This window comes from Neurospora crassa, linkage group V (genome assembly GCF_000182925.2).
Source record: "Neurospora crassa OR74A linkage group V, whole genome shotgun sequence".
Lineage (NCBI taxonomy): Eukaryota > Fungi > Ascomycota > Sordariomycetes > Sordariales > Sordariaceae > Neurospora > Neurospora crassa.
Window position 1 is genome coordinate 3,116,522 of NC_026505.1, and position 26,892 is coordinate 3,143,413.

The 26,892-nt window shown below is 52.7% G+C and overlaps 8 protein-coding genes across 8 annotated transcripts; 3 read left to right on the forward strand and 5 right to left on the reverse strand.

Annotated features, from left to right (window-relative positions):
* The first annotated feature begins 46 nt into the window (after positions 1 to 46).
* Positions 47 to 2,712, forward strand: NCU01170 (hypothetical protein). The gene is made up of 2 exons (XM_956443.3): positions 47 to 2,210; positions 2,304 to 2,712. The coding sequence occupies exons 1-2, from the start codon at positions 594 to 596 to the stop codon at positions 2,394 to 2,396; spliced, it is 1,710 nt and encodes a 569-aa protein (XP_961536.1). The 5' UTR covers positions 47 to 593; the 3' UTR covers positions 2,397 to 2,712.
* NCU01171 (DNA replication licensing factor mcm5) lies at positions 2,562 to 5,398 on the reverse strand. The gene is made up of 3 exons (XM_956444.2): positions 5,034 to 5,398; positions 3,436 to 4,968; positions 2,562 to 3,370 (listed from the first exon to the last, which is right to left on the reverse strand). The coding sequence occupies exons 1-3, from the start codon at positions 5,177 to 5,179 to the stop codon at positions 2,875 to 2,877; spliced, it is 2,175 nt and encodes a 724-aa protein (XP_961537.1). The 5' UTR covers positions 5,180 to 5,398; the 3' UTR covers positions 2,562 to 2,874.
* A 246-nt stretch (positions 5,399 to 5,644) lies between these two features.
* On the forward strand, positions 5,645 to 9,929 carry NCU01172 (GARP complex component). Its single transcript, XM_956445.2, has 3 exons — positions 5,645 to 6,175; positions 6,236 to 9,271; positions 9,337 to 9,929. Exons 1-3 carry the CDS (start codon positions 6,087 to 6,089, stop codon positions 9,698 to 9,700), a joined length of 3,489 nt encoding a protein of 1,162 aa, XP_961538.2. The 5' UTR covers positions 5,645 to 6,086; the 3' UTR covers positions 9,701 to 9,929.
* Positions 9,930 to 11,582: 1,653 nt separating this feature from the next.
* Positions 11,583 to 12,829, reverse strand: NCU01173 (hypothetical protein). The gene has a single exon (XM_956446.2). It carries the CDS (start codon positions 12,715 to 12,717, stop codon positions 12,121 to 12,123), a length of 597 nt encoding a protein of 198 aa, XP_961539.1. The 5' UTR covers positions 12,718 to 12,829; the 3' UTR covers positions 11,583 to 12,120.
* Positions 12,830 to 13,889: 1,060 nt separating this feature from the next.
* On the reverse strand, positions 13,890 to 17,529 carry NCU01174 (anaphase-promoting complex subunit CDC23). The gene is made up of 4 exons (XM_956447.3): positions 16,980 to 17,529; positions 16,786 to 16,913; positions 16,175 to 16,720; positions 13,890 to 16,117 (listed from the first exon to the last, which is right to left on the reverse strand). The coding sequence occupies exons 2-4, from the start codon at positions 16,881 to 16,883 to the stop codon at positions 14,740 to 14,742; spliced, it is 2,022 nt and encodes a 673-aa protein (XP_961540.3). The 5' UTR covers positions 16,884 to 16,913; positions 16,980 to 17,529; the 3' UTR covers positions 13,890 to 14,739.
* fpp (farnesyl-pyrophosphate synthetase) lies at positions 17,525 to 19,470 on the forward strand. The gene is made up of 2 exons (XM_956448.2): positions 17,525 to 18,057; positions 18,145 to 19,470. The coding sequence occupies exons 1-2, from the start codon at positions 17,938 to 17,940 to the stop codon at positions 19,066 to 19,068; spliced, it is 1,044 nt and encodes a 347-aa protein (XP_961541.1). The 5' UTR covers positions 17,525 to 17,937; the 3' UTR covers positions 19,069 to 19,470.
* A 394-nt stretch (positions 19,471 to 19,864) lies between these two features.
* On the reverse strand, positions 19,865 to 24,438 carry NCU01176 (hypothetical protein; the record flags this gene model as incomplete). Its single annotated transcript, XM_956449.2, has 3 exons — positions 19,865 to 22,291; positions 22,351 to 23,425; positions 23,516 to 24,438. 3 exons carry the CDS (start codon positions 24,436 to 24,438, stop codon positions 20,225 to 20,227), a joined length of 4,065 nt encoding a protein of 1,354 aa, XP_961542.2. The 3' UTR covers positions 19,865 to 20,224.
* A 235-nt stretch (positions 24,439 to 24,673) lies between these two features.
* On the reverse strand, positions 24,674 to 26,885 carry NCU01177 (NAD dependent epimerase/dehydratase). The gene is made up of 3 exons (XM_956450.2): positions 26,412 to 26,885; positions 25,571 to 26,046; positions 24,674 to 25,497 (listed from the first exon to the last, which is right to left on the reverse strand). Exons 1-3 carry the CDS (start codon positions 26,648 to 26,650, stop codon positions 25,196 to 25,198), a joined length of 1,017 nt encoding a protein of 338 aa, XP_961543.1. The 5' UTR covers positions 26,651 to 26,885; the 3' UTR covers positions 24,674 to 25,195.
* Between the last annotated feature and the right edge of the window lie 7 nt (positions 26,886 to 26,892).

The window sequence follows — 26,892 nt, forward strand, 5'->3', positions numbered from 1 at the left end:
ATATGTACACTATACATTTACACTAAACCACATATTGTTTGGCATGTTGGGCTGTTGAAGTTGGTGGTCTGTTCCCCCTTGATGTCAATTGGATCCCCGCGCCCGCAAGTCTAAACATCCTAGCTGGGCGACTTACACGACGAACGGCAGGACCCGATCAGGCCTCCGTGGGTGAACCCCGCTGTGTCCCGCATTTCAGGCTGCGTCCAGTCCGTCCAGGCTCCGCCATCTGTTTTGTGCTGGAGTCTTTTGTACCTATGGATCCATCATCGCCCCGTCTCCATCGATTCTCTCCATTCTCTCCCCGCTGTGAACACGGACTCCTGAGTCAGTCCCCGAGGCCTCGGACCCCACCAGATCCATCTTCCTCATAAGAGCTCCATCTTGCCTTGACCTGTCATCCTAACGGGTCCCGCATCTGCTCCCCCTGCCGGTTCAGGGCCAACCGGACATAACACGCGATACCCGACAACAGACAGCTTCAAAGAGCTCTACCCGATCCCAACCCAACGCTACCTATTGAACCTACAACTTGACACGCGACAAACCCGAACGCTTTTGAACGCTGCGCCCACGCTGCGCCGTCGGTCACCATGGGCGCCTTCGACAATCTGTTGCTGTCACTCGACGAGGGCATCACGGATTTCTTTGCGCAATGGAACATTTATAGCACCATCATCGTCACTGCCTTCATCGGCTTCCTCACCTACCAGATCTCTACACGGAAGGACCCCGATACGCATCCCATGCTCCTTGTCCGACAGTCTCAAGGGTCCCCCGTTCGACAGCCCGGCCAGTCTCCCGTATACCGCGGCCAGTCTGCCCCCCATGGCATGCCGCTTCAGACCGGTCTGAACGTCAAGGATCCCGGTGCCTCGCGCTGGGCAAGAGGACGCGACGGTGATCTTCGCGATGTCTGGAGGCAAGCTGTGGCTGGTGTGCAGGAGGACGGCCCGAGCAAGGGCGCAAAGGGCAAGATCCTCAGCGTTTTCGGTACCGAACATGTTACGGAGCACTCGTTGGACGACATCACACGCCAGATCAACCTGATTGGAGGACACATCAAGGAGCAGGGCGGCAGTCGTGTGGCCATCTACATTCCCAACTCTGTCGAGCTACTTGCGGCCCTTTTTGCATGCGCCTTCTACAACTTAACGGCCGTCATTCTTCCCTTCGAGCAACCGGAAGAAGATGTTATCTCAATGTTGCGCCGGTCTGGTGCTGACACAGTTATCACTGCACCCGGTTCTTTCCCTTTTGACCTTGTTGCTAAACACTACCCCAACCTCCGCCAGCTGATTTGGATCGTCGATGAAGGCAGCAGACACATGGACTGGAACGAAGTCCCTGAAGGCACCGGGAGCAGCGTCAATGTTTCTACCTGGCATGAGATTATCGGCGACAGCCCAGCCGCTGCTGGCCGCGAGCTCCCCCCTCTAGAAGGTCAACAAGAGCCCAGTGATGTCATCCTCTTCTGGCAGTTCAAGTCCGGTATCCCATCGGAAATGGTTACCTTCACAGCTGGTAACTTCGCCTCCGCCATCGCTTCCCAGCTTTTTGCCATCCCGACCTCCCAGAAGATGGGGCCATCCGATCTCTTCCTCCCCGCCGACTCTCTCGCCAACAGCTACACTCTCGTCCTGACCCTCGCCGCGCTTTTCTCTAACGCCTCTGTCGCGCTAAACTCTGTTGGAACCCAAGCCTACGACCTCGCCGCCGCGACCCGTGGCATCTCCCCCACCATCCTCGTCGCCACGCCGGCCGCCCTCGTCAAGACGCACCAGGAAACCGCCAGCAACTTCTCTTCGCTCATCGCCCGCAACCTTCACTGGCTACAGACCCGCCACCTGACCCAGTACGGCGTCATGCCCACCGCCTCGTTCCTCTCATCCTACTACGATAGCCTTCGTCCTTCCATTGGCACCAAGCCCGGCAAGCTTCGCTTGATCCTGACCGCTGAGTGTGTGGGCTCCGATACGCCTCGCTTGTCGTCGCAGATGTTGTCGGATCTTAGGGCGTACACTGGTGCGCGCATCATCTATGCGCTGTCGGCTGCCAAGGTGGCTGGCGCAGTGGCGCAGACGCTGTTTTATGATTATCGAGTGTTTGAGGATAAGTGCTCGCACTTTGGGCCGCCGTTGAGCAGCACGGAGGTGTTTTTCAAGGATATGGGAGAGTACAAGACTACTGATGGTGTCAGTAAGGGAGAGGTAAGCTTTGAACATTTGTCCCTTTAACCTTATATCAGACTTGAGATGGGACGAAATGGAGAACGGCTTGCTGACCACATGATGAAACTGCAGATATTTGTTCGGGGACCTTCCGTCTCTGGTGGCGAGGCAGCGCTGGGCGTGGCTGGCTATATGAGGGATGATAACACACTGGCATATGCTTAAAAAGACGGGGTAGGACACGTTCCATCAATGATCGATGAATGGTAGCCTGTATGCAGGAATGCTCTTATTGAATGAATGAGCAGGGAGTTTGAGGCTGGGAGTGGAATACCTTCCCTCGGAAGATTACGAAATAGACGCATCTTCAAGGTTTCGGGTAACCAAAGACCAGACAAATCTGAACCGCAATGACATTCAGGGCATTGAGAATACTAAACTGCAGCAAGATCATCGAATGTGTGTCTTCTAGCTGGCCGTTGAAAACTGTGACAGACAAAATATCTACCATGTCAGACCCAAATAAAATTGGAAGAGCCCCCCTTACGCCCATTGCCATGAAACCCCATATTGTACTTGTTAACCTGTACACCCAAAGAAAAATAAAATAGCAGAGCAAGAACGCTTCGGTTTTGCTTTTCTTTTCTCTTTTTTTCGTCGGAACATCTTCGAAAAACACTCCGTCATTTCCCCACCATCCCTTCTACGCGCCATTCCTATAAACCTGCGCGCCCTGGTTCCTAAACATAATGGTATCCCGCCTCTGCAACATCATCAGCGCCCTATTCAGCGCCACCTCGCTAAACCCTTTACCCTCCACCATTTCCCTGCGCAGGGTCGCCAAGCTGGTGCTCCAGCCGATGGGCAAGCGGCGCTTCAGCTCGGCCTCGACGCGGGACGTCTCCTCGTTCAACTCCCGATTGCTGCCCGTGCTGCCACCTTGGTTGACGGCGTCCATGGTCGAGCACAGGAATAGCCGGATGGCCTCGTCCACGTGCTTCTCCGTCGCGACGGGCGAGAGCGTCAGCTTGGCGAGCGACTCGGTGATGCGCACAATGGCTTCGAGCTGGCGGACCGTGATGGGAATCGAGGAGCGCGCGTTGGCTTCAAGCTCTGAGGCGTGCACTTGCTTGCGGATGGCGACGAAGTGCGAGGAGAGCTTCTCGGCGGCTTCCGGAGAGAGGCGCGGGGCGCAGCGGCTGGAGGAGCGACAATGTCAGTTTTTATGTGTCTAAGGTGGTAGATAGGAGCATAAACAACTTACGATCGGCAATAGCTGATGTACCGCCTCATCTTCTCGACCGGGATCTCTGCCTCAATCCGCTCCTCGACACCACGACCACCCATATGGATACCCATAACGTGCTTGGCGATGCGCTCATCACGGCCGCGCTCGTGCTCATCCTTGACGATGAAGATCATGTCGAAACGCGACAAGATGGTGGTCTGAAAGTCGATGTTCTCGCCCGGGGTCTTCATGTCGTCGTAGCGGCCAAAGATGGGGTTAGCGGCGGCCAAGACCGAAGTTCGAGCATTGAGGATCGTGGTGATGCCGGCCTTGGCGATGGAAATGGTTTGTTGCTCCATAGCTTCGTGTATTGCCACTCTGTCCTCATCGCGCATCTTGTCGAACTCATCGATACAGACGACACCGCCGTCAGCGAGAACCATGGCACCGCCTTCGAGGTAGAACTCGCGCGTGGAAGCGTCACGCTGGACGGAAGCCGTCAAACCGGCGGCGGAGGAACCCTTGCCGGAGGTGTAGATGGCGATAGGAGCGACTTTTTCGACGAACTTGAGCAGTTGTGACTTGGCCGTACCGGGATCACCAAGCATGAGGACGTTGATATCACCACGAAGCCTCATGCCATCTGGAAGGATCTTCTTGGAGCCACCCATGAGTAAACAGAGGATAGCCTTTTTGATATCCTTATTTCCATAGATGGACGGCGCGATGCATTCGGCCATGACATTGTAGAGATCTGGACGACGGCTAAGCTCAAGGAACTCCTGCTCTTCCTCCTCGGAAAAGACAGCCAGACCCTTGGCTGTTTGGTCAATGTCTGTCTGGATACCGACTGCGCGGAGATAGGGTGTGCGAATGGCGACGGCGCCGCTTGTGGACTTCTTGTTGCCTCCACTTTGGTATATAGAAAAAATACCCATGACGGTACACCTTGAGCCGGGCACCACGCGGTTCGTGAGGTAGCGGTCGGCGGAAATCAGGACATGGCGGGGCAGTTCACCGACGGGAACTTGGTCTGGAGCTTCCTGAAGCTTGATAATTTGCTGATCGACGAATCTGGACTTTTCATGTTGTACAAAGTAGGGATCCATTGGGCACTTCTCGCCAGGGTCCCCAGGTGCCCTGATTCTGCCACATGTCCTGGGAAGGGTAGCGCCACTGAAGCCGCCGGATACGTGAACGTGTTGGACGTGGCCGCAGTTGCGGCACTGGACGTGGAGCTCAGTCGCCTTGGACGACATTACCGAGGCACCAATGACGATACCAGGTACCCGGACCAGCCGGGAGATTGTAAGGGAGTCGAGGTTACGGATAGAAACATCTTCGGCGTTGGAGTGTAGAAGCAGTTGGTGGTCGGGCAGGTCTATCTTGGGTTCGTTTGGGAAGACGATTCGGTGTGTGCAGCGCTTCAGAGCGGCCTCGAACAGAGGGATAATCTCGGCGGGTTCGGTGACTAGTCTATGGGCAATTTCTTCATTGAATTTGATCAAGTCGCCAATGTTGACATCGCAGTAGTATTTCTTTAGAAGGGCATTTTCTCGTAGTTGGTCTCTGGAAGGAGTAATGTTAACAGGAAGCTCGACAGAGGACAGGAGTATGCTACACAGAGTACGAACCTGTAGATAAAGCTGTTATCTAGTCGGAAGTCGAGAATGAAAGCCTCGAGCTGGGCGCGAATGTGCTGGTTGCTGTCCTCCTCTGGTACATATGAAGAAGCAGCGCCGGCGTAGGTCCGGGCTGAGAAGACGGACTGATAATCCATAGCTGACGGTGGCTTGGTATGTGATTGTTTTGTTTACTCGCGTGCACTGGCCGTAGATGTTCGCACCGGGAGAATTGTAGAAAATAGCAGAGAAGGGAGGGGTTGTTGGGGGCAGAAAGACAACTAACAGAGGGAGAATCCAAAATGGCAAAACATGTGCGAAAACCGCGACGCGAGAAACATTGATACTGCACACCCAAGACGCGATTTTTGGCAGGGGTTTTAATGGGCACCCCACTTGTAGCTGAATGGCAGGTACCTGACGGCTCAGCAGGCAGGCCCCCTGAAGTGCGGAGGAAAAGGAGTGCTTAAAAGGATATCCAGCTAGGGGGGGTTCACCCTCCAGACACTTTTGCAGCAACCGGTGCAAGACCCAGCTTTGTGGCCCGCTCAAATACATACCACAGTATACTTACTGCGTAGGTAATCATCAGTGGCGGGCGGAGCTTCATTCAACTGCGCTACGTATCCCGAACAAGGGTCCTGTGGGATCCAATGCCCGCTGCGTGGCTTCCGCTGTGAATTGGGGGGACCTTGACATTCGACAGGCAGCTCCGAGTCCCTGACCTCAACACCTGCTCGCGTCGAGACTACAGCTTTGCGCCTCTTCTTGGCCATCTTCTGTGGAAAATACAATCTGGTTCTTGTCTTGTTCTCGTTTCGCTATGATACCCCCGTGACCCTTCGCAGTAACCGCCCATACTCTGGACCACGATAGCCTCAACGCCACCTACCTTGGTTGCTTCCCTTGGCCTGCCGGCCCGCGCCTACAGCTCGATAGACTAATACCGATTACCGAACCCCCTCCCCATCTTCCCACGTCGCCAATCCACCGGCGCATGACCAACGGCCATTTCGTCTTCCCCTGAGCTTAGGCCTAGGACTTCCGGGAGACTTATGAGCCATCATGTTCTCCAACCAGGGTGCTCGCAAGTCGGTCGATAGTCTTTCGCCAATACCCGATGCCGGGCGGTTTGGCGACTTTCCTTTCCACGGGTGCGATGCGCTTTGTCTGTCCATGCCCTTTCCGTAATATACACTAACATCTCCTTGAAGGAGAGGCTCACGCAGTCCGAGCCGCCCGTTCCATTCTCGACGGGATTCGACGGCGGGCTCCATACACTCCATCGGTGGCTCTCTCGACAGTTCCACTGGTACCTGGGGTGACGCCGTCCTAGAGTCCGGTCAGAACGCCATCTCAACCCTGCTCCAACCGCCCATAGTCCGAACCGGCCTCCTTCCCCATACCTCAGCACCCGCTTCCACTGCGCATAAGCCTCCGACTGCTCGAGACATTCCACCTGTCACGCTCACCAATGTCCCTCGCATTGACAATTCCGAATTCACACAATATCTCACCCAAGTCGGCGCGTTATACGAACAATTACGACGGGTTCAGGCAGACGAAGAAGAGGCATCTGGTACTCACAGCAGACGAGGTAGCAAGGCGGACGCAACCTCAGCCGAGGATGGCCACCTACGACCGGGCAAACGATCTGGCGCATCCAGGAGGGCATCCAGCTCATCCATTACGTCCATATCATCGATAGAAGCCCCGGGTCCCGCTCGACGCAGCTCAAGCTACAGGAAAGCGGCATCGCAAGGTCCTCCACCATTATCCACCATTCCCGTGGTATACTTTGACGAAGACTTTCACCTCGAGAACCCCCGAACTTTCGATGTCGTCAGTGAGCGATCCGAAGTGGTACGACCCGCGCCGGGATCCGATGACCGAGCGCACCACAATGGGCAGGTCTCCGCGCCTCGGAAGGCTCTTGCGACAAATGCCATCTTGCAGGAGAAGCTGTCATGGTATATGGACACCGTCGAAATGCACCTTATCCAGTCGATTTCAACCGCGTCAACCACCTTTTTCACTGCGCTGGGGTCTCTTAGGGAACTGCATTCAGAAGCCGCAGACTCCGTGGACAGAATCAAGACACTGAGGAGAGAGCTAGAGAATTTGGATGAGGAGATTGCAACCAGGGGTTTGGATATCGTGCACCAACGGCGGAGACGGGAGAACATCCAACGATTGCACGATGCAGTCATGCAGCTTCGGGAAGTGGTTGAAGGAGTGGCTGTATGCGAATCGCTGGTAGATTCGGGCGAGGTGGACGCAGCGCTTGACAACATTGACGCTTTGGAAAAACTGATTGCTGGAGAAGAGGGGGCTTCGCACAATGGTCGTCCCGGGATGGAGTTGAGAGATCTCAGGGGCACCACTGCGCTTCAAGGTGTACACACCGACATGAGGACTCTTCGGCAACGCATCGGCAAAACCTACGAAGAGAGGTTTATAACTCTCCTAATACGTGACATCCAGCGCCACGTTGCACACGTCTCAAACCAGGAGGTTCTGATGCGGTGGAGCAGTGCTTCAATACGTGCACGAGGGGGCCACAACCGCGAGCCCTCGAACCGCGAGCCCTCGGCTTTTCCCTCGTACCTGACATCAACAGACGGTTTGCGATCGGAACTTCTGGTTAGTCTGACTGGCTTACACAGGGCCAAGTTCCTTACAGCCGCTGCGACAGCTTATAGAGAGACAGCTCTGCGTGAGATCAAAAACCTCATCCGCAGGCCTCTGCCAAGTTCGAGCGATGATGATAATGAGTCTATGATGTCCGCATCAACAATGACAGGGGCCAAGCAACGCTCTCAACAGGAACGTTCCTCCATCCTGGCTCGGAACCTGCGTGCCTTGGAACCCCGGGACGCGGAGGGGCTGCTAATCAAGATCTACATCGGAGTAACTGAAACACTAAGGCGACTGGATACACAAGCAAAGGTATTGTTAGATGTCGCAAGTTCTCTCGGCGACTCGGATCCAACTAGTGGGCTCAGGTCTCCTCCACCTTTTAGCCCTACAGGCAGGCGTTTGTCGACGGCAGCCCTGGAGGCCCAAGAAGAGATTCATACAGCCCTCGATCTTCCAAACCTTCTTGGGCAGGCCGTTGATATTGCTCAGGATAAAGTCGTACGACTATTGAAAGTTAGGTCGGAACAGAGCACGCGTCTAACGCTCGAATGGTTCCTTCGATACTTCACTCTCAACCTCCATTTCGCCAATGAGTGCGAGGCCATTTCAGGCCGAAGTGGGACATCGTTGAAGAATCTTGTCAATGGTCACATCAAGGAATTTGTTCAGCGTCACGGCGACGCCGAGAAGCAGAAACTTGCCCAAGGCATGGAGAGTGATCAGTGGGCAAGTCAGGATTTTACCGAAAAAGACACCGAGCTTCTCAACCGCATATTGGAAATGAGCACACGAGATGCGGCCATTTGGGCAGAAGCAACCAAAATTTGGATTCCACCCTCCGACGACGAGAATGTTGGCAGCGTTGCTACTCCTGTCCCTGAAGCGCAGGCCAACGGTGACTCTGGAGACAAGGCCGCTGAAGCACAGGCGAACGGGGCTTCCAAGTCCAAGGCACGCGCTGCGGTCGTCGACTCTGAGACATTCCTTCTCCCCAAGTCCGCGATATTGTGCATGAATGGCATGGCTCAGTTTATCCACCTTATTGTCGGCATTCCCTCCATGACGGCCGATGTGTCGTCCTCTCTCATTGCTTACCTTCAGCTCTTTAACTCACGCTGCAAGCAACTCATTCTAGGTGCAGGGGCACTCATGTCCGCTGGCCTGAAGAATATCACCACGCGCCATCTTGCTGTAGCGTCGCAGGCACTAGCCTTCATCGCCGCAACGATCCCCCATGTGCGTGAGTTCGTCCGCCGTCATTGCGGAAACAATCTTGTCTCTGGTGTGATGGCAGATTTCGACAAAGTCAGGCGGGACTTCCAAGAGCACCAGAATATCATCTACAATAAACTAGTCGAGATCATGACTGGCCGAGCAGTTCTCGCCTCTAGGAAGATGAGGGCAACCAACTGGGATGCCGGGTCCCCAGCGGCGCACGAGTACATGGAGACACTGGCCAAGGAAACCACCACGCTTCACCGCAACTTGACTAGACAGCTACCCGAGGGAACGGTGCGCATGATCATGATGCTGGTGTTCAAGAACTACAAAGACACCTTTGGCTCGACGTTCAAGGGATTGGAGCCCACCACGGAGGCCGGGAAGGAGAGGTAATTCTTTTTCATGCCATCATATTAAACTTGAAAGAAGCAATGCTAACATACAGGCTATCCAGCATGCTGCGTGATGTCGAATACTTTGATTCTCGCCTGAACAAGCTCGACGGGTTCGAGGATACGGGCCAGCACCTTATCAACATTGTCAAAGCCAAGGAGATCAGGAAAGCCCCATCTCGGCCCACATCGCTCACCCCGTCCCATCCTCCGTCTCGCGGTCCGTCCCGAGCTCCATCCCCTGCGCTCGCTCCCGGTTCTCGTGCCGGATCTCGCGCCGGGTCCCGCGCCGGATCTCGAGCTGGATCGCGGGCAGGATCTCGTGCGCCAACGCCAACACCAACTCAAACATTAACGGGAAGAAGCTCCGCTGAAATCATAGCAGAAGTTAGTGCCGCTGCTGAAGCAGGGGGGTATGGAAGGTAATGTGAAATGGGAAACGGTTGAGGACTATGCGTCTAGAAAGGAAGAAAAAAAGTATTCATACTGATGAACAAGGCGTTTTACCTCAAAATGTCGCAACTTGAATGACCAAAGTTGCCGCTAGTAAACTTAATAATACAGCTCGCTAGCGACAGAGAGATTGGTCAGACATGATTCCCATTGAGATCCCATTGTTACACAGTAATAAAGAGCTTTTTTTAACGTGACGAACCATGCTTTCATGATCGGAGCGAAGTAACGTGATGCAGATAACACTTCTCGATGTGTCCATGCTCTTACGGCGATGTGAACATCTTGGGGAGTTTCGCGGGAGTCGATCATTGGAAGGGGGGCGCGTGGATTGTCTCTGGATAGCTCGCTGTTCTACTTTTCTCATGCTCTTCTACTCATACTCGACTTACTTTGGCTCTCTTCTTTATCCATTCATTCTTTCATTCACTTACCCGTCCATGCCTCACTCTTTCATCCCTTCTATTCATTCCCTGCTTCTTCTAGTGTAGTGCCTCAGCGGGCTTTCCACCGGCAGAACCTTCATTCCTTCAGTGGGGACCATCTAAGCCCCTAGTTCAGTATCCTCCAACAACTCTCAGTAGCCGACGTAGTAGGTGTGCTGAGAACTAGAGAGAACGGTGGGTGTTTTCAGAGGTATACAGCTGGCCTCAAGTTCAACGACAGGCTTGGGCAGCTGGGCTTTTTGTATGCGTACCTTGGTCAATTTCCTTTTCTTTCTTCCTTTTCCCTCTTTTTATTAAAAAAAAAGAAAAAGAAAAACAAAAGAAGAAAAAAAAAAGCCCCTTCGGTCTAGTGTACTCGCCGAAGACCGTTATGATGGCACCGCTGTGCACATCTCACCAACACTCCAACTCATGCATGAATCAACTGGCATCCGCACCATCAGAAAACAGGTCCTCATCTTCAGCTGCCTTCTTCCTTCCCATACATTGTTTCCAACATATCTCATTGTCGTACTTTCCGCTGTTACATAACGAACATAGCTACAGCCAGCCGGAGCTCTTCGGCCGAGTCCGTCTCCCACCAAAGCCGATCAATCCCTCTCTCTGGGCATCTTTCATCTACCCCTTTTTCTCGCCTGCCTGCGTTTCACCTATAAAGCAAGTGTTTACTTTCAAGCATGCATGACAATGGTTTCGCAAGCATGCTATGCTAGATGACGATGCATGTCGCTAACCCCCTCTTATGCGCTTCTTGCTCGCTAACCGTGGTGCGTTCAGTTCATGTACCATTCATTTTCTAGGAACACTTTTGTGAAGTGGAAGTGTAATACTAAGGGGCGTAGACCCTTCCGAAGCCCGGAGTAAGAGCGGTGGTCGGATGTTCGGTCAAGAAGCTGTATGATCAGCTGCTCAGCCGTGTCGTTCGTTCGAAATTTGGTCAACATGGTTCCCAATGTGGTGCCAAAGGCTTGGGTTTTGTTGATTTTGTTGATTTTTTCTTTCTTACTCCCCTCTTCATGCTCGGTACATATCTTCTGCATACCTTCTCAGTTGGTACCTTGATCATAGAGGTTGGGGTCTCAAAACCAAGGAACTCGTAACGGTGCGTGAAGAAATGCAAATGCAAACGAAAGGAAAGAGTGATGCACCTGAACCTTGGTTTCCTGCCGTCAAGACTCTCTTTTTTTTTTGTTCTTTGCACTGGCAGAGGTCAGAGCAAAGATCAATGAAGGGCAGAAACAGCTTGACAATTCCCACATTGGATCGTCACTTGCTAATTTCAAACCCGTAACTGCCGTCTTAAGGCGTGGAGTGTAAGTGAAACCTTTGTCATGTTAACTTGTCATTAGTGGGAACAGCTGTCTGTATTTGTTATCCAACGAAGAATAAGAAGAAAAACATTAAAAATCCTAGGGTCTAGCGATATGATATTGTTCGTAAATCTAACTTAGTCACACAATTCTCCCTCATATGTCCCTATATACACTTTTCTGCCCGAGAGTCTTGTAACCCCGCCGTGGAAAGTGAACAAATAACCATACTGTATCGTTTATCCTCCATTGAAAAGCAGTCCTGTTTTGCCTGTTACTTTTCCTGACTCTCCGAGGCATGTACTACAGAAAGTTTCTTTCGCCAAATCCAGGTCTAGAGTAAATCATTAAGTACATGTGTTACCTTATCGAACCTCGCCGTGACTCGGTGATCTATCCACACACAACCCGTGACTCCAAGCCAATCAGGAAAAAAAAGGGCGAGAGTCGATTGTCGGCTGTTTCTTTTGCTGTTCAACAATGACGACTAGTTAGAGACCGTCTGCTGCTCGGTGGCGTTATGGCTATGGCTCCGGCCATAGTTGGCTGTCAAATCGGGAGTTGAGGTCTGTTTCTTGATTAGAGTCACAAAGAGTCCGATGGGTGTATGTTGTCTCGTCGATGCCGGCCGGATTGGCTACGCAGAGAGAGGAGCCCATTTCTTCGTCTCGTGGTCGTAAACCATGTGCCACTGAGCCAGGTGCGGGTTCTTTGACAGATCGGCGTTCCCAAGGGTACAATAGAACTTGTCGGACCAGGTGGCCGGTTTCGTCTGCAGGTCGTTGGGATGATAGTAGGTGTAGGGGCAGGGGAACTGAATGCACCCGCTGACCTCAGCGTTGGGGTCGTGAGCAGGCCAGAACTGCTTCACTCCGACGTTGTCGTTGGGGTTCTCGAGCGCTGAGACGTCGTAGTAACTTCCGTTCTCGAAGCCCTGGGACCGAATCTCGGCCAGCATTCCAGTACGATCCGGGGTACCGCCCGGGACAGAATAGAAATTGCCTTCCCAGCCCGAGGGAAGCTCGACGTTGATCTGAGCGAGTCCAGGGACATCGACTGGGGCAATGTCCGCAAGGCTGACATCGTTGCAAATTCCGTGGTCGTCATTTGTGCACTTAATCTTGTGCTTGGAAAAAATTGTGCGGTTATGTTCGTCAAGGGATACGAAGGTGATCGTGTTGGCTGCCACGAGGCTAAAAGCGGAGAGAGAAGCAAGAAGCTTATTAAGAAGCATATTGAGAGTTCTGTGAAAGGTTTCTTCTGTTGAGTTCGTGTCAGCTTGGAAGACGAGATCGTAGTGGACCTTGGATGTTCCAGTTGAGGATGGTGATTTGGAGAGAGAAAAGTGAGAGGGGGGCTCAATTATCTATACTCCATGTTCATTCTGACGATTATTCCTTTTTTTTTTCTTTTTCATTTCACCTGAAAATTCCGAGTTCTTCTTTTCGACCGGTGCGTGCCGTATACTCTCCGTAGAATTATCATTCAGCATGCAGAAATTGGCGAGCCGGGATGCAACAGATGCCGCAGGCTGCCCAAGTCTCGTTGAGAACCGAAGCCCAAGGGCTGCTCCTGATGCATGAATATCCGATCACTGCTCAAAACTGGCGGTTAGGAAGATCTCTGTGCCTGTCGCTCCTTGAAACCTCACAACAGTCGACGGTCTGGCTCAGCGGAGCGGTTTAAACTTTGCCTGAGAAGGACATTCCAGGTCCAGGCTCTCCCATGATATGCATCAAACTCGAATATATGAGAGCTTGGATTCCTGTCCGTTATTATAATGTGCTGTTATTGATGAGCCACTTCGAGTTGCGGTACATCGGAATTCCGAGTGTATCGAGAGCATGCGCTTCCTATTTGTATGACCTGCCGGACCCGAGACTGGTGCTTGGGTATTTCGTGGTAATCAAACCGTGTGAGGGGACTGTAGCTCTTCATGCCGATGATATTCTGAGATACTCATAGCGAGGGTGAATCTGGAGTGCGAAATGAAAGAAGAACGACATGTCGTCCAGCGCTGGTCAGCGTCACCTACATGCCAGCTGTTGCCGGCCCGTATTGGTGTATCTCGGTGAACTTTGATTGGACAGGCCAGCCAACTCACAGTTGATTAGCGCATACAGTTGGCTAAAAGTCGTGTTAGTTGATTGGGCAGAAGTGACCTGAGTTCCTATTTACCTCTACATATATGATCACCGAACCTCCCTTGTTGAGTTTGTTGACGTTGTTGAGCAAGCCCTACTGAGATACAGGTGTTCCCAGTTGTAAGGCATGGACCGAGCTAATTTGAGACTGTTACAGGTGAGTTGTGCGCACGGAGGCTTCGAGGCTTCATCAGAACGTGCCTCCAAGTGGACATCGGCGATGCGTACTCGTTTCCTGCCATGTTAGTTGCTATGATTTTTTCACGGAAAAAGATAATATTGCTGCAATCCGACAACAGAAGAGCTTGAGGAACAACACACGACTGGGTCGGTTGCAACCTCATATATAGATGTTAACCACATTTCATGCAACCAAGTCTCATGAACTGGGATCGTCACTCCGCCTTGATGACCGTTACTTTGTGACCGCGTGATCTTTGAGAATGTACGGGAAGCTTGGAGCTTGACCATGGTCATCATGCTCTGCCATTGCTTTCACAGCATCTGTGATACCCAAAGCAGGTCTTGCACATCTTATACAACCAAAAATAGGAGGTGACAAGCAAAAGCGAAAATTCTCCCACCACGCTTGACCAAACCAAGGCTGCAGTGAAGATTTTGGAGGCATGCAGTCTGCAACAGGGCCAGAATAAACCAGGTTCAGGATGAGCATTATACACACTGCGCAAGACCAAGGTGTAAAGATACCTTGAGAGGCACACCAGCTACCCACACGCGCTCCGAGACCCAAATAATGATGGGAATTTTCATGCATTCGTAGGAGCACCGCCGTTATCATCATCGTCGTCGTCAACATCGTCATCATCGTATCCATCCGTCAGGTAGTCTTCGCCCGACCAATCATCGTGGCGATCATTTCCCCCATTCTCATCATCATCATCATCATCATCATCACTTTCCTGACTTGGATCCTCATATATACCACTTCCTTGGTCGGTCAATGGTGGTATGGTGCTGATGTTCTCGTAGTATCGTTGGGATCTTGGAACCCTCCTCAGCTTCGGTCCCCCGCCGCCGTTGCTACCAATACGAATCATTGCTGCCGACGGCAAGTACTCCTCAATATTGGGAAACGCCAAAGAAGGCGGCTTCTAGCGCTCCGTCAAATCAGCGAGTTCCATCCTCGACCTAACCTCTCGAATGAGCGCTTTGGCCTCTTCCACCTCGACTCCATCCTGGCACAGCTCCGTGGCCAGCCGGTTAGCCGTAACGTAGTCCTCCGTTCTCATTGCATACCTGGCAAGCCACATACGTGCCTTGCTTGTGGCTACTGTCACTCCAGTCCCTTCTCCCTGCCCAGCTCCACCACGCCCTTCGTACCCTCCCTCTGCATCCCCGTCCGACCCAGGCGAATCACCATGAACGACGAAGGATTCGCCGGGATTCGAGGTGCAAACAGCTGAAGCATCCGCATTGTCCGTGGCTCCTCCATCCTCCTGTGCCACACAAAGCTCCATATATGCCCTAGCCTCCTCGACCTCACCCAGGCGGTCATACATGCTAGCAATCTGTAGCAACACTTCTGGATCCATCTGCGCCATCCTGTCTGCAGGTCCCGCACTCCCAAAGCTGCTCAAAGTAGAGTCATAGTAGCTATCCGCTAGTAGTGCCCTCTTGAGCGCCTTTATGCCGTCCCTGTCTTTGCCCATTTTTTGCAGGCATGACCCGACGGCCTGCCACATCTTGCCGTCCCAAGGCCTGAGCCCGGCAGCCTTTTTGTAATAGTATAAAGCGTAGGAATTCATCTCGAGCACCTCATATGTCTGGCCAAGACCGTACCAGGCGCGGTAGTCGCGACGGTTGACATCAACAGCACGCCGATATGATTCAATGGCTGCGTGTGTGTTCTTCAGTTCGACGTATTCGTGGCCCATAAGCGTCCAGGCAGAGAGACAAGAGCGGTCCAAGGTAAGAGCTCGGCGGAAGTACTGTACGGCCTTTTCGTGGAGAGATAAAAGGGAGTAGTAATTGCCTATGACGACGCACGATTCGGGTCGGAACTTGTCAATGCTGGAACAAAGGTGCGCCAGAAATGCTAGTTTTGGGCGCATGTTGAGGACATATAAGATGTTGGAGTAGTGGTCCAGTGAATCGAGACGATGGGGATGTAACGCAAGCAAGTTACTGAAGTTTTGTTCGGCCGTGTACAGGTCCTTGGAGTGGTAGTTCAAAAGCGCCCTACAGGTTAGAATGAAGGAAGACGTCGGGAAAAGCTTCAGGAGATCGTTGACAGAGGCAGCTAGATCTTGCCCCTGTTGATACAGATTAACCGCCGTGTTGGCGTAGAAGATAAAAGACATGATGTTTTGCGGGAGGACAGGGGTTATCTTGTTGAGCTGTTCGACCCCTGAGATGAGATTTGTGAGCTCAAGCCAAGCGCCCCAGTTCCACGGAAACAGATGGACACTGTTGAGAAGGTAATCTAACGCGGCGTCCTCGTTCTTCTCCTTAACCATAACCATGCCGTATCTGTTTCAACATCAGCCAAACGCATATACAGAACGATAAACACCGGGACACACGTACAAATACTCGAGGAAGCCTTGACTTGGCGGCAAATCCGAGTCCTCGGCTTTGCGCTCGGCAAACCACCTCTCGAGGAAGCGGCTGACAACAACCAGATGGCTATTCTTGATGGTGCCCAGGTCCTGGGGACCCATGATCATCTCCGACTCCTCGTTCTTCTTCTTCTCTCCGGAAATGACTTTGGCATAGAGGGCCAAGAACAAGCTTTTCTGACTGAGAGAGGGGAGAGCCTGCTCGTACGGCGGCGCAGAGCTTGCCTTGGCCTTGCCTTTGGGTGTCGTAGCATCCGTGGCTTTCGTGGATAGTAGGCCGGAGAGGAGGGAATCTGGCAAGAAGACGGAAGCGCAACGGTCGAACTCCTTGCAATCGAAGAAGGACTTGGCGAGCAGATACTTGCTGAGCTCCTTAGCCTCCAGCTCAGCTTCTACGGGGTCTGGGTTGGCGGAGACGGCCGGGTGTTGATATCCTTGGAGTCCTGCCACGGCTTCTTTTTGATCCAAATCACTTAGCACTGGATCAGGAACCGAATCGAGAAGCTCGGCGGCCCTGTGTGTTCTGCGTTAGCCAATGGAGGTGCATGGCGGACTACAGCATCATGATATGAAGAGTACCATTTTGCGGATTGGTAAAGACAACGCTCAGAGCATTTCACGACTGCATTTTGCAGAGCTTCCTTGAGGTGTAGGGTATCTGTTGCTGATAGACGCATAGCAGCAAGTGTTATTAGTGTTTGTGTCGCCTGGAGATAATTGTTAGTGGATAGAGTAAACACAGGGGGCAGGAGGGGTCACCGAGGGAGGCGGACCGCTTAAGGATATATTGGCCGCAACCAGGTGTTGGCTTATTGGAATCCGATTCTAGATCAACATGAAGCAAATTGAAAAGCGTGGCAGTCCCTGACCGTTTCCATTGGCGAAGGCGCGCTTTTGTGAGTTGTTGTTGTGATGTTGAAGATTGGAGCTTGCCGATGGATCAAAGGAACTGAATAACGTCAACATTGTTGTCCCAGGTCCGTCGCGTGGGTTGGACCTTGCCTGTTGCTACAGGCGGTTCCGTCAGCGTTTCCATCAAGGAACGCGTGCACGGTGCACATTGAAGGCCTGCACCGGCAGGCAGCACCAATAGCAGCTAGAAGCGAGCGGCAGGTGCAGTTCCTTGCGCCCATTGGATCGACACCGGGCATGATGCGCGGGCGGCCAAAGTCGAAGGGTCCAGCCCCTCCACGCAGTTCGTTACGGTAGGGTTCCTCTCGGAAGGGAGTTGCAGGGATCGCATGAATATCTCTTCGGACGGAAGTTCAGCGTCCAGACTCGGGAACTTTTTGCTCTCCTTGAACGGGCGTAACATTCAGCTTCTTTATCCATGGATGGGCGTGTTTGACGTGATCAGAAGAAGAATTATCGCAACCGAACCTCTTTTGTTGGGCTTCTGTGTTACCTGGTGCTTGGGTCACATCAGGGAGACAGTAGACTTTCTCCACCTGGCCGATATAATATAAAAAGAGGTACGAGAGATTTCCACATCTACACTAAAGAGTACCTTAGCATACCGTAGTTACATTGTACAGCTGTCCCGCCAACAACCCCACCTGGCCAAGCTGGCTCTGCTAAACGGACATTCCTATTGCTTCCGTCGCTACGTAGTAATTGCGATTTCCCACCTCCTGAAACCATCCCGTTTTCCCGATACATCATATCTCTTCCCCCACTTCTCCTACCAGCAACCTCAGAAGTTTCTTCGGGCAGAAACCACACATCGCAATCATGGCCAAGACAACGACCCTTAAGGAATTCGAGAGCGTCTTCCCCAAGCTGGAGGAGGCGCTCCTCGAGTATGCCAAGGCATACAAGCTGCCCGAGCAGATGCTCAGCTGGTACAAGCAGGTGAGAGCAGACCAACCTACCTACCTGTCTGGTCGTGTAGCTTTTTCAGAGCTTTGATACTGACTCTTTTGTCTTTTTTCGTCGCAGTCCCTCGAGGTCAACACCCTCGGCGGCAAGTGCAACCGCGGCATGTCCGTCCCCGACTCGGCCTCCATCCTGCTCGGCCGCCCCCTGACCGAGGAGGAATACTTCCAGGCCGCGACGCTCGGCTGGATGACTGAGCTCCTCCAGGCCTTCTTCCTGGTCTCCGACGACATCATGGACTCGTCCATCACGCGCCGCGGCAAGCCGTGCTGGTACCGCCAGGAGGGCGTGGGCATGGTTGCCATCAACGACGCCTTCATGCTCGAGTCGGCCATCTACACGCTGCTCAAGAAGTACTTCCGCTCGCACCCGCGTTACGTCGACTTCCTCGAGCTCTTCCACGAGGTGACCTTCCAGACGGAGATGGGCCAGCTGTGCGACCTGCTCACGGCGCCCGAGGACAAGGTCGACCTGGACAACTTCTCGATGGACAAGTACACCTTCATCGTCATCTACAAGACGGCCTACTACTCGTTCTACCTGCCCGTCGCGCTTGCCATGTACATGCTCGACATCGCCACTCCGGAGAACCTCAAGCAGGCCGAGGACATCCTGATCCCGCTGGGCGAGTACTTCCAGGTGCAGGACGACTACCTGGACAACTTTGGCCTGCCAGAGCACATTGGCAAGATCGGCACCGACATCCAGGATAACAAGTGCTCGTGGCTGGTCAACAAGGCGCTCAGCATTGTCACACCCGAGCAACGCAAAACGCTCGAGGAGAACTACGGCCGCAAGGACAAGGCCAAGGAAGCTGTCATCAAGCAGCTGTACGACGATCTCAAGCTCGAGGACCACTACAAGCAGTACGAGGAAGAGCGCGTCGGCGAGATCCGCAAGATGATTGATGCCATTGACGAGAGCAAGGGTCTCAAGAAGCAGGTCTTTGAGGCCTTCCTTGGTAAGATCTACAAGCGCAGCAAGTAAACCATCTCTATTCGACATATACTGGTTGCTTGAGGAGGGAGAAAAAGTGCGGATGAGATGATATACCTAACTTAATGCCGCCCAAGGTTGGATTGCTTGATGATGGATCGAAGCCAAGACAAAAACAAGCGTTACCATTCATTTACAGAAAGATTTAGTGAGCTTTGGGCGCGACAGATACCAGGCCTTGTTTTTCTGCTATACATATTTGCATGCATGGCGAGAGACGGAGGGCAATAAGAAATAAAAGTAAATATAATAATCCTTGATGCAATCCCACTGATTGGGAACACTTCTACCCGTCACGAGATCCCATTGATCCCTGCATAATACTAGTCTATTGTGTTTGACAGAGGTCTAAGAATCGTGTCCTCGCATCTGTTCTGGAAGTTGTAGTCCGTGGCACAAATATTGTTTGAATTCTAGTAATTCTTCTTGAACAGGGTAAATGTTCCTTAATTTGAAATGACATGTTGGATTCAGCATGGCACATTGCAGTCCTACTACGTTTGTCGCAAGCAGAGGTTACACGAACAACGAAACTGTGTCTCCACGAGATATTCATGCTAGACAGATGCGCTTGTATGTCTTGCTACTGAATGTTGAGATGAATTGTGATGAATGCCCTCTGATCACATCCTAGAAGCCTAAGATTCCCCTCTTTATAGGTAACATTCGCTCCAAGGTCTTGCTCGAGCCCCAGCTCTTCTCTCTATGTATGTCTAGGCCCCAGCCTGACTGAGACGAAGCCAATCCGCCTTTCACGAAGATGTGTCACAATATCCAATAAGGGTTTGACTACTCAAAGTTAACCGCAGCATTCCTAGCATCGTGAATCTAGTGAAGAGCAGCACAAAATGGTGCTGTAGATTAGGATTTAAATGTTCAAAGCATTAGTATTAGAAGAACATCATGCTCAGATAGTAAAGTCCACCATAACTGTTCAGAAAGCCGTGACTTCCCGTTCGTACCTTCAGTGACCAACCAAAAATCCTTTACATGAGTTGTCGGACAGCACAATATAATCAAACAGAAACCAGATGCCCATACATCGTTTAAGAACCGGTAAGAAACTCGTGAACGGCGTCAAATCATGATAAGTAGTCGTTATACAGTTCCAAGGAAAAAGCCCTTCAAACCCATAGGAATATGCTAATCAATAATTGTAAGTACTCCCATTCCTTGCGCGGCGCGATGAACTGCCCACTCGGACACTCTGTGCTCGTTGCACGGAGACATTGGAGCTTCTGTCTGTCTGTCCAAGGAGACCTCGCGGTTCTTCTAGGGCCTCATCGAACGATAGTAGCGGATGTGGCTGGTTTCTCAAGGAAAACGTCCGGTGACGATCGTCTTCATACCCAGAGGACGGAGGAGAACCTCGCTTGGATTGGGGTTGTGGCCCACGAGACGACGAACGGGAACGGTAACCATCTGTATTTCTACCTTTGGACGAGGGGGGCGGATGGTTCGGCCCGTAGCCTAGGACTGAGCCGGGTAGAGGAGGTACAGGTGGTTGAAAAGCCGATCCTGATATGCTCCTCATGCCCCCAGACGTCCCGTCTGGACTCATCATCCTGTCACGCACCGAGGAAGCCCGACTAACGGCTCGGACACTACCTGCACTAGTTCCTGGTCGAGAAGCAGAGGTTCGCGTGCTCGGTTCCCGCCTAACAAGTGTTCGGGGTGGCAGGTCGAGGGGTTTGGCACCGGGAGCCAATTGGGGTCCTGTAGCCATGTCGACCAACGGCATGCCTTCTGGAGCCCGCACACCTCGTCCCAAACCTTCGCGCGACCATTGGGGTGGTTCAACGAATTTCGGAGTTAGGTCGACAAGAGGCGCACTGGGCTTCAGTTGCTGGTTCGGTTGCTGACGACGATGGGTTTCACGCCCACGCTCGTGCTGGGACGGTGCGTACTGTGATGGCGCATATTGTGAGGGAGCGTACTGAGATGGCGGCGACTGATGAGATGGAGCACTACGACGAACAGAGGGTGCTCTTGTGCTACGCTGGGTGGCGGTGTGATCAAGTGTCGAAGGAAGCCATGCCTTTGGTTCGCATCGTCCATCGTGCTGTCTGGTCTCCTCAGTTGGCGAGGTTACCAATCCGCCATTCAGAAGGCTGGGTCGATCGGTAAAAGGTTGGTCGGTAACGACCTCCAGTTTCTTTCTCTCCCCTTCCTTCTGCGCAAGTTTTCGTTCTTCATATATGTTCCCAAGCAGACCACTCGTGCCAAATGGTGCTTCTATCTCTTCTTGTGTAGCTTTTCTGACTTTCTGGAGTTGTAATGGTGGTTGTTGGGAGGCCTGCTGTCTGGATCGGTCGGCTTTCCAGTCCTTGTCAAACTCATCGATGGGCTTGTCGAAACGTGACAGGTCGATTAGGGGCTTGAATGTACCGATCGGGTAAGAAGACTCGTCGACTGAAGCTTTGATCTTGTGGTCATCCGCATTGACATCGTTGACTGCCCTTCTTGGTTTGTGCGGCGCCGAAGAGAGCTGAGGCGGTTTCTCCACTTCTCGCTCTTGCATTTTCTTATGCAGCTGCAATACCTTGTTAACCAGATACCAGCTTCGCCAAGCTTGGACGCGAGCGGAAAACTGACGGGCGACCGCGGCGTCCTCGGTACTGAAGTAGTGGACAAAATTATCCGCCGACAAAAAAATCGTGGCTTTCTGCTGGCTTTTGATTGCATAGCAATATTTTTTGGGTGGTCGGAGCTCCTTTCGTTTCTGTGCTTCGGTCGGCATGTAGATGTCAAAATCAGATAGATGGCAGATGCTCAAGACGTCCTTGTCTGAGAGTTTTGCGTCGGGCTTCTTGGACGAAACCAATTGCCCGTTTTCTAGCAATGTGATATAACGCTTGGTCCATTTCCCGGGCCTATGAGAGTGCTGAAGTGGAAGGACAAAGCCAGTAGGTATCTTTTGTTCGCGAGGAACACTGGCGAGGTCTAGGTTCTCGTCGCTGCGATCGTTTTCGGTCTGGATAATCAAAACGTTCTGCATGTCTTGATCCCATGTGTTCAATACATCACGGATACGTTCATAGCGACGAAGGCGTCGCTCGAGACCCAGGGGGGTATACGCCTCGATGACCATGCTGGTGTTGACATTGACGAGAAGGCCTGTCTTGCCGGCATAAGCCAACAAGATGTCCACAGTAGTAGTGTCAACCTCAACCTTGAGATCCACCGTCACGCCCTTACAGCGAACGGTAACGCGCTAGCACAATAACCCATTAGTCGGCCACCTTCGTCTCGTTTATGGTGAGGCTGGCTTACTCTGTCAGCGCCATTAACGGCCCCCCTTGGCACCTCATCTTGAAGGGGAACAATGCCGCGCCCTCCAGAGCCAGCATACGTCTTCGCATCCCCACTCCTGGATCGGGTCTTGTCAATCGGGGCACCCATGGAGGAGGCCGGGGAAACTGGCGAAGTTGAAGTTGGAGGTTCTGGTTGCAAAGGGGAGATTGGAGAGGCGATCTCGATATGGGTTGGACTTTCCGGGTTGCGACTGCGCGAGAGAAAAGGTAGTTTTCCAAAAACTCGATTTCTGCCTCTAAGGGAGAAAGAAGAGTGAGAGAGGGCGGGCGAGGGCGGCACAGCTGAGGCCTGATGGTGGTGGTCCATGAACATGTTGGTCTCCAGCTTGCACCGTTCGGCAAGGGTTCGACTGTCGGCTCCCGTGTCTACTCGTGGCACCGAGGTTTGCAAAGTTTGTGAATCCAAGCCGCCAGCCCCAGTGGTGTTGTTTTTAATGCCCTTGGTTTCGTTCAAATTAGATCCCTTGTCAAGAGCAAGGCCCTCCTGATCCTTAATATGCACCGAAGCCGCTTGTTCAGCTTGCGCGTGCCGGGGTGAGCGGGGTCGTTCTTCGGCTCCGTTGACGGGTTGACAGCCGTAACCGGTTGCGAGATCGAACGGGCTATGGTGCCACCCAGAGACAAGCGGCAGTGGTAGCAAGAAAGAGTGGTGATGGTCCTGGCCGTGTGCGAGTTCCCGTTCCCGGGCGGTGGTGTCGCCGATCGTGTCTTTGAATAATTGTTCAAGCCAATTGCGTGTCTCATTAATCACATCGACCTTTGCACAGTCCGTGGCAGTGGCCGAGACAAGGAACCGCACTAGGGCAGGAGAGTTTGAGTGGTGGTTTGTGTGCAGATTGAGATGCACGTCCAGGCCCAGGTACGAGTGCGCCTGCTTCTGCGTCTGCGTCTGCTTTCGCTTGGGATGATGTTGCTGTTGTGTCGTGGTGGTGGGCGAGGGGTGCGCCGGCTCTGAGGATGGTGAGGAGGAGGGGGAAATTGGCACGGGGGGTAGGGGACCTTTTTCTCCAACAGTAAGACGGCGTCGTCCCTTTCTAATATGTCTTTGTATTGGCTGCCTCCTTTATTTCTCGATTGTTGCTGTCGACTCAGGCTGTTGCTGCTGTTGGGCTTCTCCTGGTTACTTCCGCTGCTGCTGCTGCCACTTGATCCATCCTCGTTTCCGTCGGATTGTTGTGGATCGTCCACGTTCTGGCCAGCCCTTGAGTTTATGCACGCTTAGTTGAAGCTGAAGTCTGGGTTTCGACGCGGGTGAAGAAAGAGGCGAAGGATGAGCAAGCAGTGACGGCGGAGAAGAAGTTGATAACCAATAGGCTGAGGCTGGCACGGGCTGCAAATCCCGGCTGTCGCCGTCAAAGCCGGGGACTTCCTCCCACTTGTTGTTGCGATTCACGTCATCGTTGGAGTTGTATTTCGTCAAGGGCAGCAGGTGCAAGGGCGGCTTGGACGGCTTCTCTTTTCCAGTTCTGGCTGAAATCCACAAAGACTGGGAGGTACCGCTAGTCGGTGAGGGTACAGCCCCAGGTACCACTGCCGCTGCAGGTGCTGATTGGGGTACCTGAGCCACTAGCAGAGGGGTGGTGACACTCGTGCCTGTGGTGCCTGCAGCGTCTGCATTGTCACCTGCAGCTTCCACTTCGTTTTCCAGCAAATGGTCGAGATTCTCCCTCCACTTGCCGGATGTCAACAACAGCTTCGACCTTGGGTTCCTGCTTCCTCCCTTCCACTTTTTCTTTCCATAGCCCCAGTTGGCGGCTGCCGTGGCCGGGCATCTTCTATGCCCTTTCTTGTACGGCGCAGAGATGGCCGGCAAGGACCCAACGTCCGCTCGCTTCTTTCTGCGATCTTGATCCTGCCATGTGGATGTGATGATGATGATGATGCTGCCACGGGCACTGCTGGTCGGCGGCACTGTCACGGTGCCATCAGACAATGACACGCATCTGGATCTCTCCCGTAAGGCGCTGCAGTGTCGCGGTGAGGATGCCCTCTTCGGCCTAAGCTCCGGCGCCAACAGCGTCTCCACCAGGGCCACTGATGATGACATGACTGGGGCGGCTGTTGGGGCTTTCAGGGCCCTACCAGCCCTGTTCCCCACGGTCTGTTTCAGCTGTCCCTCCGCTAGGTCCTTGGCGGTAGGGGATATACTTCCGCTCTGGGACCCTGATGGTGGGCCCCGAAGTGGAATTCGATGACCCTGAAGCCGGACCTAAAGAGACCAGTCCACAGTCCATTGTTCTTCAGTTTTTCTCCTCTTTCTGGAAAGGATGTCCGGTACGCTTAACGCTCACAGCTCGTCAGCTTTACGTCCGTTTTGTTGAGTTCCCTTGGCTGTCGCTTATCTCTTCCGAAGAGTCGAACTGGGAGAAGGCCACCGAGTCGCGAAAGACGTGGACAGCAAACATTATTTCTACTCTATCTGACACGAAGGATTGAGAGGCAAACCGCGTTGACAATTATCCCTTACCTGCCTACCTGAAACCTGACGCATTTAGATCGCGGTCATGTCTCATTTGCTTCGGGTAGCGCGAACTTCATTGACATTCCCTATTAATCGACACCGACATTTCACATGCCATCCACCCTGCTTCACCCGCTACCCCACATTCACAAGAGGCGCCAAGCAGTCTTTTCGACGGTGAGCTTCGACAACATTTGGCGACCCACTAAAACACTTTGGCTGAAAGATCAACGTTCAACATGCTGCATGGAAAATCAAGATCAAAAGCAAGAGTCTCTGAGGGCCAACATCATTACTAGCGAGTAACACAGAGTATTCGTATATTTAACCTGCCAATCGTCGCTTAATGGCGGAAAGCTCTCAGTTCTCTCCTCCACCAGGCAGCAAAGTCCTGGGTTGAGACATCAATACCCAAATCCTTAAGCGCCTTGGTGCTGAGGTGGCAGTCATACGGACGCTGAACGCTTGCGTTGGGGTCGTTGCCCTCCGTGTTCGCCTCGATGTTATCAACGGGAACTCCCAAGATCTCAGCAAAGAGCTGACACATTTCATACTTGGTATACTGTTCCTCGCCAGAGAACTGGAGGATTCTCGGTAGCGATGTCCTCTCGGCTTCGCTGGTTGACAGGTACTTGACCGCGACGTCTGGCATTCCAAAGTTAGCACTGACCGATGGGCGAGAAGAGTTGATGAAGAGGCAACAGAAGCCCAAACTTACCCCGACAAACTCTACCCACGTCCTCTGTGTTAGCAGGGAACCTCAGCGCCCAATGGTCCATCTTGACCTTCTTTCCCTCCTGCGCCTTGAGGACTGCGTCTAAGAGGACGTTGACCGCACTCTCTTCATTCCTGCCCTCCTCCGTCTTGCCATACAGCACGGGTACCCTCATCACCACGCCCAAGCCCTCCTTGCTTGCCTTGGAAAACTCCTCGATTACAGCCTTCTCGCCATCCAGCTTAGTAACGCCGTAGAGGTTAGTGGGGCCTGTGGCAGCATCGGCTTCGTAAGGTGCCTCGCCTGGCTTTCCAGAGAAGACGTAGTCGGTAGAGATATAGATCAGGAGGATACCACGGGAAGCACAAGCCCGGGCGAGAGTGCGAGTAGCTTCGACGTTGAGCAGACGGGTGCCTTCAGGATCGGCGTCGACCTTGTCAGGGAAGCGGTTGGCTGCGCAATGTACAAGGACTTGAGGGCTAGTGAAATTGTTAGTTTTGATAATCCGCGGTTCACCTCAAGTGAATATGAGAAGTAAGTAGGTATGAACGGTAGCATGAAGACGGTAAATACGCCGAAACTTGATTTCGGCCAGACTTCAGAAACCTCACGACGCCAAGCATCGTAAGTTTCTCCGATCCCGTTCACCCAGTGCCTCACTCGCAGGATCGGCAGACATCCAGTCATGAAAGCCAACATTGTTAACCCCCACAACTCCAAAAGTTGTCCCAACATACTACCCACCAATGATGGCCTCCAAAGCACAGCCCTAGCAACCAAATTCGAAAACCCTTCGAAGCCAAATTCCCAACCAAAAAGAAAAAGAAAAAGATATCGAACGTACCTGACATCCCCCAAAACCCTCTCCACCTCCTCTGCTTTCTCCAAATCTACTTTCAGCACATTGACGCCATCCGCTCTGGAAAATCCCGTTCCCTTGACTTCCCACGTCCATCCAGCCTTGGAACTAACTTCAGTAGGCACGCTCAAGCCTTGAAAGGCGCGGACGACTTGTCTGCCTAGGAGGCCGGTGGCACCCGTGACAAGGGCGGTTTTTGTTTGGTTGTTGTTGACGGGGGACATTTTTCTTCTGGGATTTGTAAGGTGTCTTTGGAAGGGGGGGGTTGCGAAGAAACTGAAGTGAGTAATCAGAATCGGTTGGATGGATGTTGGATGACTGTCGTCTTCAGTTCAGTTGATGAACTGAATAAACGGCGGAATCGTTGCGCCAAGATGCAGCATTCGACTGTGCCACATGTGGCTGTGAAGTGGCTTCACGCACTGCAGTACTTCAGTTCAGTTCGAAGTTCAGTTGGAGTTGTTGA

What these genes read in the sequence shown, in the direction of transcription:
- NCU01170 (XM_956443.3), top strand. Translation starts at nt 594, where the DNA reads ATGGGCGCCTTCGACAATCTGTTGCTGTCACTCGACGAGGGCATCACG. An exon ending in ATGGTGTCAGTAAGGGAGAG is followed by an intron (nt 2,211 to 2,303) that starts GTAAGCTTTGAA and finishes ATGAAACTGCAG; the next exon opens with ATATTTGTTCGGGGACCTTC.
- NCU01171 (XM_956444.2), bottom strand. Translation starts at nt 5,179, where the DNA reads ATGGATTATCAGTCCGTCTTCTCAGCCCGGACCTACGCCGGCGCTGCT. An exon ending in GATAACAGCTTTATCTACAG is followed by an intron (nt 4,969 to 5,033) that starts GTTCGTACTCTG and finishes TACTCCTTCCAG; the next exon opens with AGACCAACTACGAGAAAATG. An exon ending in TACATCAGCTATTGCCGATC is followed by an intron (nt 3,371 to 3,435) that starts GTAAGTTGTTTA and finishes TCGCTCCTCCAG; the next exon opens with CCGCTGCGCCCCGCGCCTCT.
- NCU01172 (XM_956445.2), top strand. Translation starts at nt 6,087, where the DNA reads ATGTTCTCCAACCAGGGTGCTCGCAAGTCGGTCGATAGTCTTTCGCCA. An exon ending in GGCGACTTTCCTTTCCACGG is followed by an intron (nt 6,176 to 6,235) that starts GTGCGATGCGCT and finishes ATCTCCTTGAAG; the next exon opens with GAGAGGCTCACGCAGTCCGA. An exon ending in ACGGAGGCCGGGAAGGAGAG is followed by an intron (nt 9,272 to 9,336) that starts GTAATTCTTTTT and finishes CAGGCTATCCAG; the next exon opens with CATGCTGCGTGATGTCGAAT.
- NCU01173 (XM_956446.2), bottom strand. Translation starts at nt 12,717, where the DNA reads ATGCTTCTTAATAAGCTTCTTGCTTCTCTCTCCGCTTTTAGCCTCGTG.
- NCU01174 (XM_956447.3), bottom strand. Translation starts at nt 16,883, where the DNA reads ATGCGTCTATCAGCAACAGATACCCTACACCTCAAGGAAGCTCTGCAA. An exon ending in CTTTACCAATCCGCAAAATG is followed by an intron (nt 16,721 to 16,785) that starts GTACTCTTCATA and finishes CAGAACACACAG; the next exon opens with GGCCGCCGAGCTTCTCGATT. An exon ending in CAAGGCTTCCTCGAGTATTT is followed by an intron (nt 16,118 to 16,174) that starts GTACGTGTGTCC and finishes ATGTTGAAACAG; the next exon opens with ATACGGCATGGTTATGGTTA.
- fpp (XM_956448.2), top strand. Translation starts at nt 17,938, where the DNA reads ATGGCCAAGACAACGACCCTTAAGGAATTCGAGAGCGTCTTCCCCAAG. An exon ending in TGCTCAGCTGGTACAAGCAG is followed by an intron (nt 18,058 to 18,144) that starts GTGAGAGCAGAC and finishes TTTTCGTCGCAG; the next exon opens with TCCCTCGAGGTCAACACCCT.
- NCU01177 (XM_956450.2), bottom strand. Translation starts at nt 26,650, where the DNA reads ATGTCCCCCGTCAACAACAACCAAACAAAAACCGCCCTTGTCACGGGT. An exon ending in AGGGTTTTGGGGGATGTCAG is followed by an intron (nt 26,047 to 26,411) that starts GTACGTTCGATA and finishes CAATTTCACTAG; the next exon opens with CCCTCAAGTCCTTGTACATT. An exon ending in CGTGGGTAGAGTTTGTCGGG is followed by an intron (nt 25,498 to 25,570) that starts GTAAGTTTGGGC and finishes TTGGAATGCCAG; the next exon opens with ACGTCGCGGTCAAGTACCTG.